General features: G+C 41.2%; 1 protein-coding gene across 1 annotated transcript in view; it reads left to right on the top strand.

The window, feature by feature from the left end:
* The first annotated feature begins 608 nt into the window (after positions 1 to 608).
* The window catches only part of bmp1a (bone morphogenetic protein 1a), a 30,611-nt gene continuing 14,756 nt past the window's right edge, over positions 609 to 16,463 (top strand). Inside the window, exons 1-6 of the mRNA XM_030143657.1 lie at positions 609 to 1,009; positions 9,086 to 9,193; positions 11,282 to 11,407; positions 11,957 to 12,074; positions 13,716 to 13,894; positions 14,329 to 14,434. Of these exons, the coding sequence (XP_029999517.1) occupies positions 865 to 1,009; positions 9,086 to 9,193; positions 11,282 to 11,407; positions 11,957 to 12,074; positions 13,716 to 13,894; positions 14,329 to 14,434 (782 nt within the window). The 5' untranslated portion in view covers positions 609 to 864. The remainder of the gene's footprint in view (positions 1,010 to 9,085; positions 9,194 to 11,281; positions 11,408 to 11,956; positions 12,075 to 13,715; positions 13,895 to 14,328; positions 14,435 to 16,463) is intronic.

The following is a 16,463-nucleotide window of genomic DNA, read 5'->3' as shown; positions in this document are numbered from 1 at the left end:
TTTGGCTTCATCTGCTCCTCACTGGTGTTCCCGAATCTCCTCAACAGGTGGCGCTCTCATCACTTCTATTGGCCCTGACTCTTTACATGTGAGTAAAGCCTATTGGAAAAAGGTCAAGCACAGTTTGGATGTTTGTGTGCGTGTGTGTGTGTGTGCGTGAGTGTGCGTGAGTGGGCGGCTGGACTCCAGTGCGCACGTGTCAGTAATTGTGCGTCGTGCGTAAAAAGTGCCTGTCTATGCAAATGAAGGTGGAGGATGTTTAACTTTAATTAAAATGTGGACATAGGGTTTTTGTTGAGTAAATAAGAGCAGAATAATGTCATGGAAGTGTAATTTAATATAAGTGTGCGCACTTTAACAAACAAGAACTGGGGACTTTTTTAATAGCCAAAGGGCCAAATGTAACAGCCGATTAAATATTCAGCTTAATCCGCAGTTGATCAATATTCAATATAGTCTCAAAGAAAGAAAAGACCTTAAATGCTGTTGATAGACCACCTAGAGAGCAATAAGAATACACACGGGCAGCATCACGGAGCACACGGGTGAAAAATCACCGCCCCTGTGGAGCTGCCATATCATCAAAGTTTCTCCGGCAGGACTCTGTTCTCTCTCGCCCGGAGCTCCGGCTGGAAGACAGAAATCACTGCCCCCAGTGCCAAGAAGACACCGGAGAGAGGCTGGAATTAAACCCGCCCTCCGGAGGGATCTCGTTTCCCCCCAAAACCTCCCATTTTCTGACTCTCTCTCTTTCTCTCTCTCTCTCTCTCTCTTTCTCTCTCTCTCTCTGTTTTCCTCTCTAGTCCCTCTCTCTTCCTTTTTACCTTTATCCCTCGCCTTTCGCCGTTTCCCCCCACCACAATCATGGATCTCACGGCGAGATGTTTGTTTCTTCTATCCTGTCTCGGCGTGATATTGGCGATTGATTTGGACGCGATTGATCCAGACTACTATGTGGAGCCCACTGCCACATCAGAGGCCATCGACTATAAGGATCCCTGTAAAGCTGGTGAGATTTTTCCCCCCCTCTTCTTTGTAACACGTTGAAATTTACCTTATTTACGTGAAGGTAGAAACATGCCACGAATGTGTTTGTGGAGCTTGCAGAGATCGGCTGGAGAAAGGCTTTTGGAGAGATGACAGTAGTGGATGTAGTTTGGAAAAGGCTTGGAAGAACATTATGTGCATTTGTTTTGTTCAGACTGACATAGTTTGTTGCAGTTTCAAACATCTGAAACATAGTCGCCTAGGATAACCCAGCTCCGACACACACACACTCACACATACACGCACACACACATACACACACACACACACATACACACACAGAAACATAATGAGTCCAAGCATTGTGAGAATGGAACTAAAATAGGAGGAGTGTGTGAATGCATTTTCTACAGATAGCCTATAAAAAGTTTTGGCTTAAGTGCTTGTTGAAAAGTTGCAGCCTGCAGTTTGCGGCAAATGCACTTTTATTCTGTATGTTATGCTCATGCAAATCCATCAGGCTGTCTGTTTAGTGTGTGTGTGTGTGTGTGTGTGTGTGTGTGTGTGTGTGTGTTATTAGAAAGGCTGACATGATAAGAAAAGACAGGATTTGTGCTTTTTTGGATTTTTAGACTTCTGCTCCCTTTCTGGTCGTTTCTTGTCACTGCACAAATAGTCTTTTTTGTTTTTTTTCACCGGCTGTTCACACGGCCACTAAAACAAAGTGGAGGAGGGGAGCAATGTACAGTGAAGCTTAGAAATATGCACATAATTCTGTTCTGCACTGTCTTATGGTTCAAAGTATTCAAATCTCAGCCTCTTTTTGATTGTGGTTAGATCTGCACATTTTGTCTTATTTATTTGATTTGGCCAAAGCAGATTTCACTTGTCATTGTAATCTCTCTTTTTTTTTTTTTTTTTTTTTTTTTTTTTTTTTTTGTACTGTGAACTCACTGTCTTGCCAAATCCCTTTGGGGGAGTTTGAACAGATTGTGTTTTCCATCTGGTGAAAGTATTCAGGTTACAGATAGAGAGAGTTGGCTTCAGTCAAAATGACCTCTAAAGTCCTGAAGTGCTTACTGATTTGGCATTTGACTGTTTCGAAAGTGGCATCAGACTTCAAAACTCATCACACTCTTCTGACTCTCACACATGTTCCTATCTGATTTCTACATCAGAGAAAGACAGTGTGAGCCTGAATATTATGCTTTAGGGCTGTTGCAGGTTTACATAAACATCCCTATAAGGTCAGACTCCAGATGAACCATGTCCCACCTACTGACGAATCATAGGTTGTTTCCTGTGTTTACTTCACTGTTTACTCTGAGTTTGTGAAACCTTTTAAAAGTTGACATGATATTAGTCACTAAAGTGGTCATACCAGATTGTTTGGCCTGAGTAGTATGGATTTACCGAACATTGACGCAGATTTCGACAAAGTGACGAAAGCGTTGATGATTCTGCGTTTACATCTCCAGTCATTTGTTTTTTACGCTGTTTTCGAGAAATCTTTGTTACTTGATGGAGATCTGCCAGCGGGGATGAAACAAATTGTTGATGTCCAACTCCAGTGGATGTTTGTCTCATTGAGGAGGATGTTATTAGTAATCCACTCTAAAGTCTCATCTGAATAGAGTGCAGTTTTGTTTATGGTTTCCTCTGCGAACGTCTGCAGACAGGTGGTTGTGAAATGGTCACACGTACAAACTCCCACTCTCTCCCTCTTTCAACACCTGCTTTACTCTTTCCTAATAAACAACAAAATGTACTCTCAGCTCTACTTTTTACTCCTTATCCATCTGATCTCAGTTAATACAAATGAAACAAATCTTTTTTCTTTATAGATACTGGTGTAGAGTGGATCAGGCTTGGATTTCTTTGTCTGTATCCCCTTTTTTTTTTTTTCCAAGCGCATCTCTGCACCAAGTTTATCTGATCGCTTTCTGTGGCCTCTATGTCAGCGTTTTATGTCATGCTGCTTCCGCTCAGGAAAATGCTTACAGCTGCGTGAAGTTTGTAATGCAATAATGCCCTGTGAGAAGTGCATTTAACGCTTGTCCTCGCTGTCCTTGCTTAACATGGTTCTTATTGGTCAAGATCCTGACGAACTAAGTGGATGATCATGTGTGAAATTGTTTTCCTGTTGTCCTTTGGAAAATTAACACAGCCATGAATGATTACAGTTCAGGAGGTTTTGGATCATTAAGCGTACACTGTGAAGGTTGTACTGCTCCAAGAGTGTGAAATTTTACCTGTGATGGTTGGTCAGATGGTTAATTTACCAAAACCTGACCTTTTGCCACCCCCAAATGTTACTGAAAGTGCACTGTACATTCTTACAGTAATTCAGTCTAAATGTTTACACAGGTAATGTTTTTACCTGTTTCAATACATTCACTTTGAAGAAGGAAAACTCCTGACATTACTTTACACGAGAGAAATGTGCATTAATTGAAGCTACCAGTGCAATACCACTGAAGTAATGCCATGTATTTAGGAGTCAACCAGTGGAAAATTCCTTAGTTTGCAGAACTCCAAACTTGGCAGCATCCCAGGAAGTCATTTAAGACTCTAACAACCCACTGAGATTAGATCCACTCATTTTGAAAATGAAAAATGGATGAGAACCAGTCACGCTCATTGTCTCCTCTGCTTAAATGATCATCATGAAAACAGTGACTTGTTCAAGCAGACGGCTTAATCTTATAAAAACTGCTGTGACAGTGTTGCCTGTCTGTGCAGCCCATTGTGCACGTCAGAGCTTTGGAGACATTCTTTAGCTTTTCAGTTCCTGTTTTGCTGTGGCCTCAGCTGCAGACAGGGCAACCTGAACATCCCCCTCTTCTCCTGTCTTCTCTTATGCAAGTGGTTTTCTCGTCTCCCTGGGCCCCCGGTGCTCAGCTCTGACTGGCTCAAACACTTCACACAGACTGTAGGTCATTCACCTCATGCCAAGGGAAAGCCGACGGGAAGGTGGAGGGCAGGCCGGCCACACAGTGCCGCACCGGCCCAGGTGAGGTGAGTGCAGGCCATTCATGAAGGGGCCGTGTAGATTATTCACATTCTACTTTCACCCTCTGAAGAATTTGTTGCCATCAACAGAGACTTATGTCATTCCTCTGGTGAACTGTCACCCCGAAGCTATAATTAAAACACCTGGACATTTTTCATAACGGTATTTCAGATCCTGAAACTTTGCACTTGTAAAATGTAGTTGTTGCTCAAAAATCCCACCCACCGTTGCTTTAAAAGGAACAGTAAGTTAGTTTTGTTTCTTATCCCTTTTGGAAAACCTCTTTGTGTCTGTGGCAACTGTCAGATAAATATAATCACAGCGGAAAAGATCTACAGTTGAAGCCAACAAATCGCTACATAACAACAGCAAACAACCACATTATAATTACTCATTTTGTGGTCATATATTTATATGCATCTGTACAAAATACATTTCCTGACCTGGTTTTATGTGAATTGGCTCCATGCTCAGAACTGTAAAGCCTGTATTTATTTGATCTTTTTTTTCTTTACACCAGAGTCTTTAAAAACCGCAGCTCAAAACAGATGCAACTCGTTGTCTAACTTCATCCCTAAATGCTCTTGAAATGTGATGGGTCTGTCTCTTGAACTTCAGGATTGGGCCTTTAAGCAACACTTAAGCAGATGCTTTTCTTTTATTATGGAATGCAGCCTCAATAGCCAAGCCCACATGGGGCGTTTTTTGTTTTTTTACATTACAGGACCCCTGCTACTTCCCTCTCTGCAGGGTTCAGGTGATTAGGGAGCCGATCTATTGGCATGATCTTGGTGCATTAGTTGAAACAATACGTTGTTGTCAGAGCTAAGTAATAACTAATCTTGCATTACATTAATACCAAGTCTGGGTACGGAGCCTAAGTAACAACAAATGCTGCAGGAGAACTCATTGAAATGGCTCAAAGGATGCCCAATTAGTCAGTGGTAATGAGCAGTCACCTCTTCAGTATTCATTGTTTCTGTTCATCTGCTGTTTTTCTGTACCTGTAGTGAATACTTCCACTGTTTTCTTTTGCTGCAGATAGCTATTATTTATGGAAAGTGTTGACGGTTGAAGCTATCTTCCAGATTTAGTGCACCCACAAACCCATTTAAACTTTACTTTGTACATCTGTTCTGCTCACACACCACACTGGACGCCTTTGTTAGTCTGCTGTCTAAACCAGAAATGTGAAATCAAATTGGTCAAAAGAAGTTTTGTCAAAGGTGAAATCCCTGCAGCGTTGCGATAAGCTTCTCAAAAACTGTGTATCTGTGACATTAAAAAAGACAAATGGCTTGCAAGCTGATAAGTCATTAGACGGGTTCGACTGACAGTGGGGTATATCAGTAATCAGTAGCAGGGATGAGCAGAGAAATCCAATCTGCTAATGGGCTTGATGGAGTGTGAAATGTTAAAGAGGAGGCAGTCTCTTGCTGTGTGCCCTTTGCTGTTGAAGCCGCTCTCATTTTGTCAATAAGATTGAAGCTGCACTGCTGACAGTAACTCTGTCTTGATTTGAGCTGTGGCTTATTAGACTTCAGGCTTTTATTTGAGAATAATTACCTGAATCTCACGCTGAGACTTTTCTGGTGCCTTTCTTCTAATTATATCTTCGCTGCCTTTGTTATCTTACCTTCGGATCAAATTGCAGAGGTAGTAAATGTTAAGGTAAGCATTTGCTAAAGAAATAAAACAGAAGTGATGAGTGAGGTACCATATTTGCACAACAATAGGAATGGCATAATGCTATTCATCATTCCTCACTGTGTAGTTAAGCATATGTTTATTTCAGTATTGATGCACAAGCTTAACTACTTCTTCCTTTGCAGAGATAATCTCACAGTATCAAGGGAGACAACACTGGCCTGCATTTACAGAATGAAACCTGAAAAGTGATACTTACACTGTCATCAGATGGCAATCACCTTAACGCAATACACAATTGGCTTCTTTTGGAATTCAAATGCAGTGTTTGTTACTAAACACAGGCTGTGAAAGGCGGTGCCAAGGTATTGTGATGCATTCCAGGCTTACATACTGTATTGGCCAGGCCTTCTCATCCCTCATTAAGGGGTCTGGTTTGAAAGACCTAAAGCTTAAATGTCTCTATAAGTACACTGAGGAGTATAGCATAGTCTCACACTGGAGCCTGGATTCTAAATATAGGCTGGTGTTAGTATCTGTATAGGCTTAGTATTGATGTTTGTGCAGGTTTCAGTGGCAGATGTCACGGTCTGGTATTCACGGAAGGAGATTTATGGGAATAGTCCTAGAGTATTTGACACCACAGAGGTTGAGGCGAGGGCATTACACGAATCAATGGGATTAATTTGATTGAGATCTCACGTGTAATCTGACTGGATGCACTGATTGATGGGGGCAGTCTGAGATGAGAAGGATTATGATTAAGATTACCTAAAAAATTCAATGATAGGGGGAGGTGGACTTTGTCACATATTTAGCTGCATAATTGTATGTCAAACGCATTCTTAATTGTACATAAAATGTTTTTTTAGTTGACCCTGAAAGATATTACTGAACTGTTCTGTACACATATTAGTATTATATCTGCAGCTGTTGTCATTTAGGTAATGAATATTAGTTGGAAAGAGCTATAGCACTGTACTCCATGGTGATCACTTGCCATCTGCCACATTCACTGTGCTGTAATCTACAGTATAACACACATCTCTCTCTGTTTGTTATTCATAGCATTACAGTGCTCTGTATCTAGATGAGTTTATCACCTTTCTGCATAGCCTGTCCTCAATCCCAGCCCAGAGTTGTGTACAAAGGAGTCCTAAAACCATGTGTCTGTGGATAATTAAAGCCAGGAGACAGGGGGATTAATTCACAATCCCTGCGAGTCTTTCCATAAACCTGCAACAGCGTCTCCAGGACGACTGCTGTGCCCGAGGGAAATGAGTCCTAATGCCGCCGGGTCGTGCATTTGCTCACTTCAATCTCCACTGTTGTCTGAGAACAATGACACTCTGGATTAACCAGCCTGTCTCCAGCACCGTGGTGGATGATTGGGACTCAGCCATGGGCAGAGAGCATGGCCCTCACTGAACTTCAGGGGGGTGGGAGCAAGTCTATACCTCATTATATGGTCACGGCCTGCACACAATACTGCTAATGCGGTGCAAATTGACACAACATGTAAAAAGAAAAAAGTGCTCTTGAGTTTTGTAATTTCCTCAAGTCAGAATTCAGGGAAGAATGTTGTTATAGAATTGTCTTGCATACTTTTGTCAGTGCTTATGGTCTTTTATGACAGCAACTTCAAATTAATTGCTTAGGAACGTCTGTTCTTTTCAGCGCTCAGTCACTTCTGGGAATCAAATAAAAAATGAGAAGATAAAAGACAAAATGTCTGTCTGTAGTCAGTCTATACAGTGGAACATCTGGTAGCTTCCTGCTATCAGTGGTGTTTTTGGCAATGGCTGTCAAGACGAGAGCTGATTGCGAGTCGTCTGTTTTGTGTCTCAACGATTTGGCTAAAGTGAATTAGTGCTTTTTGCGAGCACAAATTAGAGGATCCTTTGACCTCTGGAATTTAAACCTGTCTTCTGTACATGTCCTGTCTTGCCAGCACTAATCTACACCTTTTGTTATTGCTGTCATTAACCTCTAATCCTAAACACACATGTCATTCTGCTGTGCATCCTCCACAACCTGCAGAGGCGAGGACTGGCCAGCATCTAGCAAAGCCAACTCCAGATTGTTTCAATAATACTCCTCTGGTGAAAAGGGACATGAGCCAAGAGGGTTTTTCTCTTTGTTTCTATTGTGCTGCTCAATCCTTTCTCCCTTGTCTCAGACCTCTGTCAAACTTTTGTGAGTGCGTGAGATAAAAGGCTCTGTTGTGGATGTTTTTGTTGTATGTTAAAGGACAAAAGAAATCTGTGACTGGCTTAAATCTAAATAAAAATGAGAATTTTTCCCATGTGTGTGTTGTATCATGGCTGTCATATAGAAGATTTACAGATGCAAACTTTTAACAAACATAACCACTGTAAACCCCCACCATTAAGTCTACAGTTTAGTGGTTCTCTCTGCTTCTTACCCCTCAGGGTTGGTCTCCCTTCCACCACACAAACCTCCAAACACACATCCAGAAGGCTGTCATTTTCTTTCTGCTCCACATCTGCCTTCCCCATTCAGCGCTGCGGCGTGGGCAGAGGGGAAATGCCTCCTTCCTCTCTTCCATCTCTTCCGCTCTCGCTGTCGTCTCTCCTGTTCAGACGTTGCTTACAGCAATACCCGTTCACCTCCTCTCCCCCATCACCTCAAACATATCCACCCCCCCCAGCCTCCAGCCCCCACCCCTAACACCCCTAAGGTCCTGCATACAAGCTGGCCATAAATTCTGAAAACGTGCTGGTGTTAAAGGCCTGTAAAACTGAGCACCCAGTCTTTTGCAGAGAGGACTCCTACCTTATGCTCTACAGAAATGGGGCATTTAGCAAGGAATCCCATAAAGCACATTCCTCATAAAGTGGGACTGTTTGGTTATTTTCCCTATCCTTGGCCTCATTAAAAAGCTATTACTTGTTCAAGGTGCCCTATATTGCTCCATCGAGGCAGTGTCAGTGTCTCACTGTATCATATCTGATAGCGCTCATTAACTATCCAAGGACGCCAAAGTACAAAGTGGGAGTTTTGGTCGAATCTGGATTGAACTTGGCTGAACCAAGGTTTCTGAGTTCATATTCTCCATTCATTTCATGAGTCATGGACAATATCTTGTTTACATTGCTTTGCTATAATTTGGAGTTGAGACAAGGCCGCCTTCGTGTTATCCAAACAGAAACACTGCTCTGTTCACAACTTTATTTTGGTCTCACTGCAAGGAAAAAGTAAACATAACAAGAAAGGAGTGGAGCATATATATTTTTATACATGTGTGTGTTACACGCTCTAGGTTGTCCATAAGAGCTTTGACTGGGCCTTCATGCAGCCTACTCAGTCTGAGCAGCCGGAAAAGCTCCAGGCTACTGGGCGGTACAAACTGATGCTCAAGATTGGAGTTGCCTTACAGTTGTCTGACATGTGCCATTTCTGTTTGTCTGTTTTCAGCTGCCTTTCTGGGAGACATTGCTTTAGATGAGGAGGACCTGCGATCTTTCAGAGTGGACAGAGTAATCGATTTGGCTCAAAGAACCGTGCACACTTTTAACCACACAGGTACAGAGCTGCAATCACCTCTTGTATTATAATCACTAGGAACAAATTAATGCAGAGTCCTTATTCTCATTTGTGAGTTCTTACCATAAAATCCCTCTTAGTATCAGATGTTGCAAATTAGCATCTGCAGTAATTACTACGATACTTGCATGGCCATGCCCCTATTAAATCAGCCTCAAATAAATGAATAATTATACACAAGCAGGTTTTTCCGTCCTAGTGCTACAGTTGTCAAAGCAGCACCTGTTCCCTGTAAATGCTCATGTGTACAACAATCATGTTATCACTACACATTGCTGTGCCTGTATCACCATGTTCAACAGTAATTGTGGGGCTTTGTTAGGTTTAATGTTGTCCTTAAAATCAAAAAGCAGTATTTAACCAACAGCTGTGAGTCACCACAGAGAAGTAGACTTCAGAATCCTATAAAGTATAGGTGAACATGAACCAACAAGTGTGTGCCTGCTGCTGTCTGTGCAGAACTTACGTACATGTTTGGGAAAGGTAACGTTTTGTAAGCTGAAAAATGCCTCTTAACTACTTTTTAAATGTCCATGGGATAAGACTGATTTTGGGGGCTAAGTAGTGAATCATGCAGATAAGAGGAAACCGCCTCACTGTGTTTACAGGCTTATCTCTACTCTGGAGCAGGTTAGTTACTGCAGGTCTGATTGTTAAAGTGGGAAAATGTCTAGTCAGTTTAATAAACAGAAGTTAACAAGAAGAAGAAGCTGATTAGCATCATGAGGAAGAGTAATGCTTGACTTTAAAACACTCAAAGTTCCAAACTTAACCCCAGGTGGATGCACATTATCCTAAAACAAATCACCTAGCTACTTTATGAAACAAGTAATCATGATCTTTGCTGATTCTGCTGCTCTTACCGAAGTCAAATTGGACTTAAATAAGGTAGCAGGGATGCCTACCATACGTGCTGAAGATAAAATACAGCAAAATATTGACAAAACCCTTCCCTTTTTAACCATGAATGAAGGACATCGATTTAATCATTTTTTGTATTTAACACATCTCCCACAAGTTTTGTCAGCACTCCTTCTTATCACTTAACCAAGCAGATTTGGCTGTTATCAGACTTTTCCTCAACACATGCACAAGTGTATGTGCTAATTGATCTTGCCAGGCTCCAAGGATTTACTCTGGGAGACTGAAATTCAACAGAACACATTGCTCCAACAAATTAAAAAAAACTTGCTACGAATTGTGCATGCTGCATGTTAATCAAATTTAGTGGGATTTATTGTGGAATACAGTGATCAAAGCAAGCTCCCACTAAATAATAGGGCACAAGCATCTGTGTACTCTGAGGATTTTTCTGGTTTTCATTAAAGGTAACACAGCACTGACTGATTGAATTAACTTGGGACCCTCCCCCAAAGAAGGTGAATTAATTATAAGTGTCAGTTTGACAGTCAGTTAAAGAGCATGAATACTCCACGGTGACACTTCTGTCTGCTTTCATTTGTACCTGAAGTTACCGTTCTTACAGATAACTATAACTTTCAAGACAAAAAAAAAAGTGTTCTACATTTTCTTTAACATTTATGAGTCACACTCACTTTGTACCAACACTTTCTGTAAATACAATTACACATGAAAAAGTCATTGTCGATGCAAGATGCCTTTTGTGATTGTATTTCAGTAAGTTTGTCTGCCTGGCAGAGCAGCTGACTGTGCTATATGTAGTTCACTTATGGATTATTTCTTAATATAATCATCACTTTAGCTCCAGCTCCGTCTCCATGGTTACCCTGCATTTATCTGTGTTTGACTGACATGAAATGGGAAATTAAATTAAAAGAAGAAAGAATTCCATTCAGCGAATATGTGGCAATGTTATTAGACTAAGCTCTTTGAGGAATTAAATGGCAATTTTCCTAATAAGAAATAATAATTAGAGGATTAAATGATATCAAACTGCGTTCTTTAGTTTTAGGCTAAAAAAGACAAGCAGAGAGTGCAGTGTGATTATTTTCCTATAAGACTTTTTTTTAATAAATCCCTGCTTGGCCAGAGGATGTACTGAATGATGTCTGCTTTTCTTTTTGTTTCTTAATGTAAAATTCTCAGGTTCAACTAATCAGAGTAGTCAGACTAGACAAGGTTCACGGCGCAGGAAAAGGGCCGCCACCTCCAGACCTGAGCGTGTTTGGCCTGAAGGTGTTATTCCATATGTCATCAGTGGAAACTTTAGTGGTAAGTAACACTGACCTACACATTGCTTTGCTGAGGAAAAGCCTTATTTGTGCTCTTTGATCAACAGTTCATTAACCTTTTGGGTATCGTGTAATGTTCAGCCTAAAGTAATTATTTATATCTTTTCAAGATTATTTCTGGTCAAAACTATTACTAAACTCCTATTGCTGAATGAGTTAAAATTGCAAAAAAACAACATGTTGGTCATGCCTTACTCAACCGTTTATCCTGTTTTTGGTTTAAAAAAAAAAAAAGAGGATGCTTGTGTAGGAAGTAAATGTGTTGAGGCATCATTTTCTCAAACTAATTCCTAAAAATTCTTCAAAAATGTATCTAGTAGCAGTGGTGGTTTTGTGTAGTAACTGCAAGGTCATGAAACTAGGAGTACATTAGTGTTGTTTACAAGGTGAAAAAGTATTATTTGTCATGCTATAACTTTTTGTCCTGAAGCTGCCCTCCGTTCCCCTTTGTCCATTTCATCTTTGTTTTTCTACAAAAGCTCAGTGTGTTTGTCTCTACTCATCTTGCTCTTACTGTTGTCCTATTCAGGCAGTCAGCGGGCGATATTCCGCCAGGCCATGCGGCACTGGGAGAAACACACCTGTGTGACCTTTATCGAGAGGACGCAGGAGGAGAGCTATATTGTCTTCACCTACCGACCGTGTGGGTGAGTCAGTGGGTTTGTAGCTCCGTACGAAGAAACCGAACAATGATCAGCCTGTACTGAGCGTCTTTTTTCTACAGCTAATTATTGAGCACCTAAGTAGTTTTCCTCACCTCCTGCTCAGCGGCCTTTCACTATTGTTCATCTTCTGTGTTTCCAGTCTCTGTGTGAGCTGTTATTTCAGCCCCCTACTAGTTCTGAAAGAGACAGCCATTCAGTGGCCAGGAATGTTTCCTGTGCCTCATCATCGCACTACATCAGTCACTAACCACTTGTGTTGTACGTGGTGTTTGGAATTGCACCCAAGGGGGAGACTTCCTTAGCCTTTCCATAACCCTGTTTAACCTTCTCCACTGAGGTTACGCTTGGTGTCCACTCAGCGTTTCTCCCTGAACACATGCTCAGAGAAAAGTGCCTGTTGTGGCTCTTGTTGTTGCTAAGCGACAATTGACATCCAGCTTGAGTGTTCAGAACTAATTTTTTTAATGATCAAATATTTTTAATTAAAGCACTTGGCGCTGTTGTGAACACAAACCAGTGGGACCTATTCATTTGAGTTTCCAAGAAAAAGTGGCCAGAGCTGATCTGGGATGTATTAGAATGACTGACGGGGAAAACGAAAACTTAAAATCTTATGTTTCCATGTTTTAAAGGTCCAATAACTAATACATGTGCATGTTTTCTGGTCATTCGTTGGCATTAGCTGAGTCCATTTCTGAGCTAGAGTTAGATACAGTGAGCATAAACATAACTCTTTGGATTTTTTCTAAAAAATCCAACCTGAGGCAATCAGAAAGTTATCATTTTTAAAATTTGCTATGATCCATCAACCCTGGAAACAAAATATCTATTAGTAAATTAGCAGTTCTTCAGCTCAGTTACCTTTTAACTTGGAGACATTATGTCATACACACAATGCACCTCTGCCTCTGATACTGACTATTTAATGCTTCACAGAAAGTGGATGCAGCTCATGAAACTGAACTTTTTTCCTGCCAACTGTTGATAGCCATTTTTAGCCCAGTTACTGGCCTCAGGAGCAACAGGGATGACATTATCCACGCAGGCGGCAGCGGTTAACAGTGGGAACGCTTGACTCTGCTGCATATTCAGAGGCCCCCATCTGTCCTGTGCAAAGTTCAAGGCGTGTCTCAGGAGAGCCTGGCTGGGCTCACAGTAATTAGAGAGCGGCTGTCTGGCCCACAGGGCCGTGATGTGTGTGCCCGTCCTCCAGACTCCCACACTGAACCTTTCATGTCACGCTGAGATGGAGCGCTGCAGCCAGCCAGCTTCCACCATCATTCTCAGCATTTGCATTGGCAGACAGATGAATGAATGTCACTCCTGTATGTGTGGATGACGGGTCACTTCATACGGTTCTCCTGTAAAACAGAACATAGTTTGTTAAGATAATGTTCTCGTTAAAAGCTCCATTACTTTCACACAGCGCACACTGAAATAAAGGAGCTATTAGATATTACAGAGCCAGACACATTCTTCCTTCCCCTTCAGGGGACATGACTTTTTTGGCAACCATCTGTAATTTCCACTTGCTCATTAGTGATTTCTGTTAATTTGCTCCAAGTCACTGTATTACTGTCTTAAACACTACCTCTCTTTGTGTTTGTGGCTGCTGATTCACAGGTGCTGCTCCTATGTGGGTCGTCGTGGAGGGGGACCCCAGGCCATATCCATTGGCAAAAACTGTGACAAGTTTGGAATTGTGGTGCATGAATTGGGTCATGTGATCGGCTTCTGGCACGAACACACTCGACCTGACAGGGACGAACACGTCAGTATTATCAGAGACAACATCCAACCAGGTACGAGTCTGGAGCCCTGGTCTTACAGCAGTCCCTTAATAATAATGTAGGAGCAACACAGCATGAGAGAAAATAATAAAAGTCACATGTTTTTACTCACAATGAATCTTGGCAGAAAGGAAAAAGGAGGAATAAATAAACACTAGTGTTGTGAGACTTCATTTTAGCCTTTGCTTTTCCCTTTCAGGATGTGGTCAGCACATGTAAACACTACATCTCTGACACTACTACAGTTAATATGTTATATATGAAGTTTTTAAAAAGTTTTGCAGGTGCCTCATTTGTACCTGTAGGTTCACTGTATAATAAATATATAAATGTAGTGTAAGACAGAGTACAACTGGATTCACCTTTGACATACATGCGTACATGGGGTGCACAGTATGAGTAAGCTTCATATTTCATCTGTGCTTTCTCCCTTTTTCCTTTCACAGGACAGGAGTATAACTTTTTAAAGATGGAGCCGGGGGAGGTGGATTCTTTGGGAGAGGTCTATGACTTCGACAGTATCATGCACTACGCCAGGAATACTTTCTCAAGGTACGAACCGAGCCAAGTTCCACTCCATACACTCCAGACATGCAAACTAGTCTTCGATCAAGTCAGGTGGAGCGTTTTCCGAGTTGGCTGCAGCCTTTTAACCCATCATCTTGTTTTCCATTCCTGCTCAGTGTTTTATGACTCTATAGATCTGAAATGTGCTCTATGTCTGAGTACTGCTGAGTAATGTGGCTTAGTTGCCAAAGAATTACATGGAATGCATTAAATTTAATGCTTAATACTTGACTACAAATAAATAACTAGACACATAGTCATCAAGAACCAATGTGAAAAAGATTACTGTTAATATCTAGATGACATATTACTTTCTTGCCTGAGTTTAGGTGATAGAAGCTGTTTTTTCAGAGGGTAGAAGTTACTCCTACATATGCTTCTCTTTAAAAATCAGCACTCTCCTTCAGTTTAAGTTTCTTTTGGCTGAAGTATTTTTTATAACAATCAATGCTCACATTGCATGGGGCTTTAGGGAGACCGGAGGAGCACTAATGTGATTTATGTAATATTTGGACAGGATTATATTGCCTATTGCTATACTGGGATTACAGAGAGTCAAAAAATAATACACTTGGTGCATTAAGTAACTTGTAACCAGCAATCTGACGTATCCTTTTCCATTTAGATTCTTCCTTTTTAGATCAGGAGTGGATTAGAGTAGGGCTTTCCATTTCTCATTTAGCTGAACTGTTGCTTCTTGGGTTTAACCTGTTCTGGCATCCACACCACTATATTGTTTCATGGTCTTTGTGTGTTTTGCAGCGTTAGCAGAATGCCAACAAGAGCACAAGCAATGGGCAGTGATTTAAAATGATTAAAATCCAGAGTCTCTAAAAACTTTAATCGACGTATATTTATTTTCTTTACACTGAAAGCCAAATCTTTGTAGCCATAGTGAAAGTGTTTGGCCGGGCTGAGCCAGCTCCTACCCACAGCCTGTTCAAATTATGGTTCCCCCTCTTTGTTCCCACTGCTTTAGTGGCAGCAGCAGCCTCTGTAAAGCAGCACTGGTCCTGGGGCTGAGATAGCCCAGCAACAGTAGCCCTGCGTCATCACAACATTCTTCTTGTAAAAGTTCTGCTTTCATACCACAAATCACCTCATTATGCTGCTGTGCTGCTTTGATGATTAGTGGCGTTACAGCCTCCTAAGGCTCGTGGATTTATTTGTGTGCTGTCTGCTGTAGCACCTTCATGGCACTCAGGTGTTATAATGGATGTTTTGCTATAAAATGTCCTCTGCAGTCCAAGCACAATCAGGTTCACCTCTAATAGTCAAACACATGTGCTAAGCGATAAAGTAGGAAGGATTTAATTGTGAAAAGTTGTGTAAAATGTTTGGGGTGTTTAATTAGAGAAATGGATTATATATTCATGCTTCTGTGTTTACTTGTGTATGATCACCTGAATGTAAGAATGGTTGCGTTTTCGTTAACTTAGAATGCAGAGCTCCGAATATTATTTATTTTTTCTTTTTTTTTTTCCACATCGTCTATAGTTTTTATCCCTTCAAACAAAAAGCCCAGAATAGACAAACATAGAGCTGTTTCTAAAAAAGAGCCTTTCACCTTTTCAACAGCCACCATAAGGGGAGGTTGAAGCAAGGGATATTCGGTTGATTGCAATTTGCCACTTCAACACTATATTCCATTAAATATTGCACACTGAATGTTTATTAGCTGATGTTTCCCTTGCATATGACGTGACAATGTCTAAGGTTCTCGTGTTCCCATTGGTGTTTATAACTACAAACTGGTTGCATAAAGAACCTCCTGTTTGTAGAGGCAGTGCTCTAGATTTGTCATATTTAAAGCTGTCGCCAGGTGACTTCATTCTTCACTCCCTGTCGGATGCTGCAGGAAACCTGTCCAGATGTTGTGTTGTCAGTCAGCTCTACACAACTGTGTCACAGTGTCAGAAAGGATGTTACTAGAAAAAGCTCCATGACGAATGCTGGTCAGTCTGGGCTCTCACTAGTCATCATAGGCTGTGGTAAATTTGAAGTGTTATTTACC

Source organism: Sphaeramia orbicularis, chromosome 9 (assembly GCF_902148855.1).
Source record: "Sphaeramia orbicularis chromosome 9, fSphaOr1.1, whole genome shotgun sequence".
Taxonomy (NCBI): Eukaryota; Metazoa; Chordata; class Actinopteri; order Kurtiformes; family Apogonidae; genus Sphaeramia; species Sphaeramia orbicularis.
The sequence above is the reverse complement of the archived record's forward strand: the minus strand, read 5'-3'. Positions and strand labels throughout refer to the sequence as shown.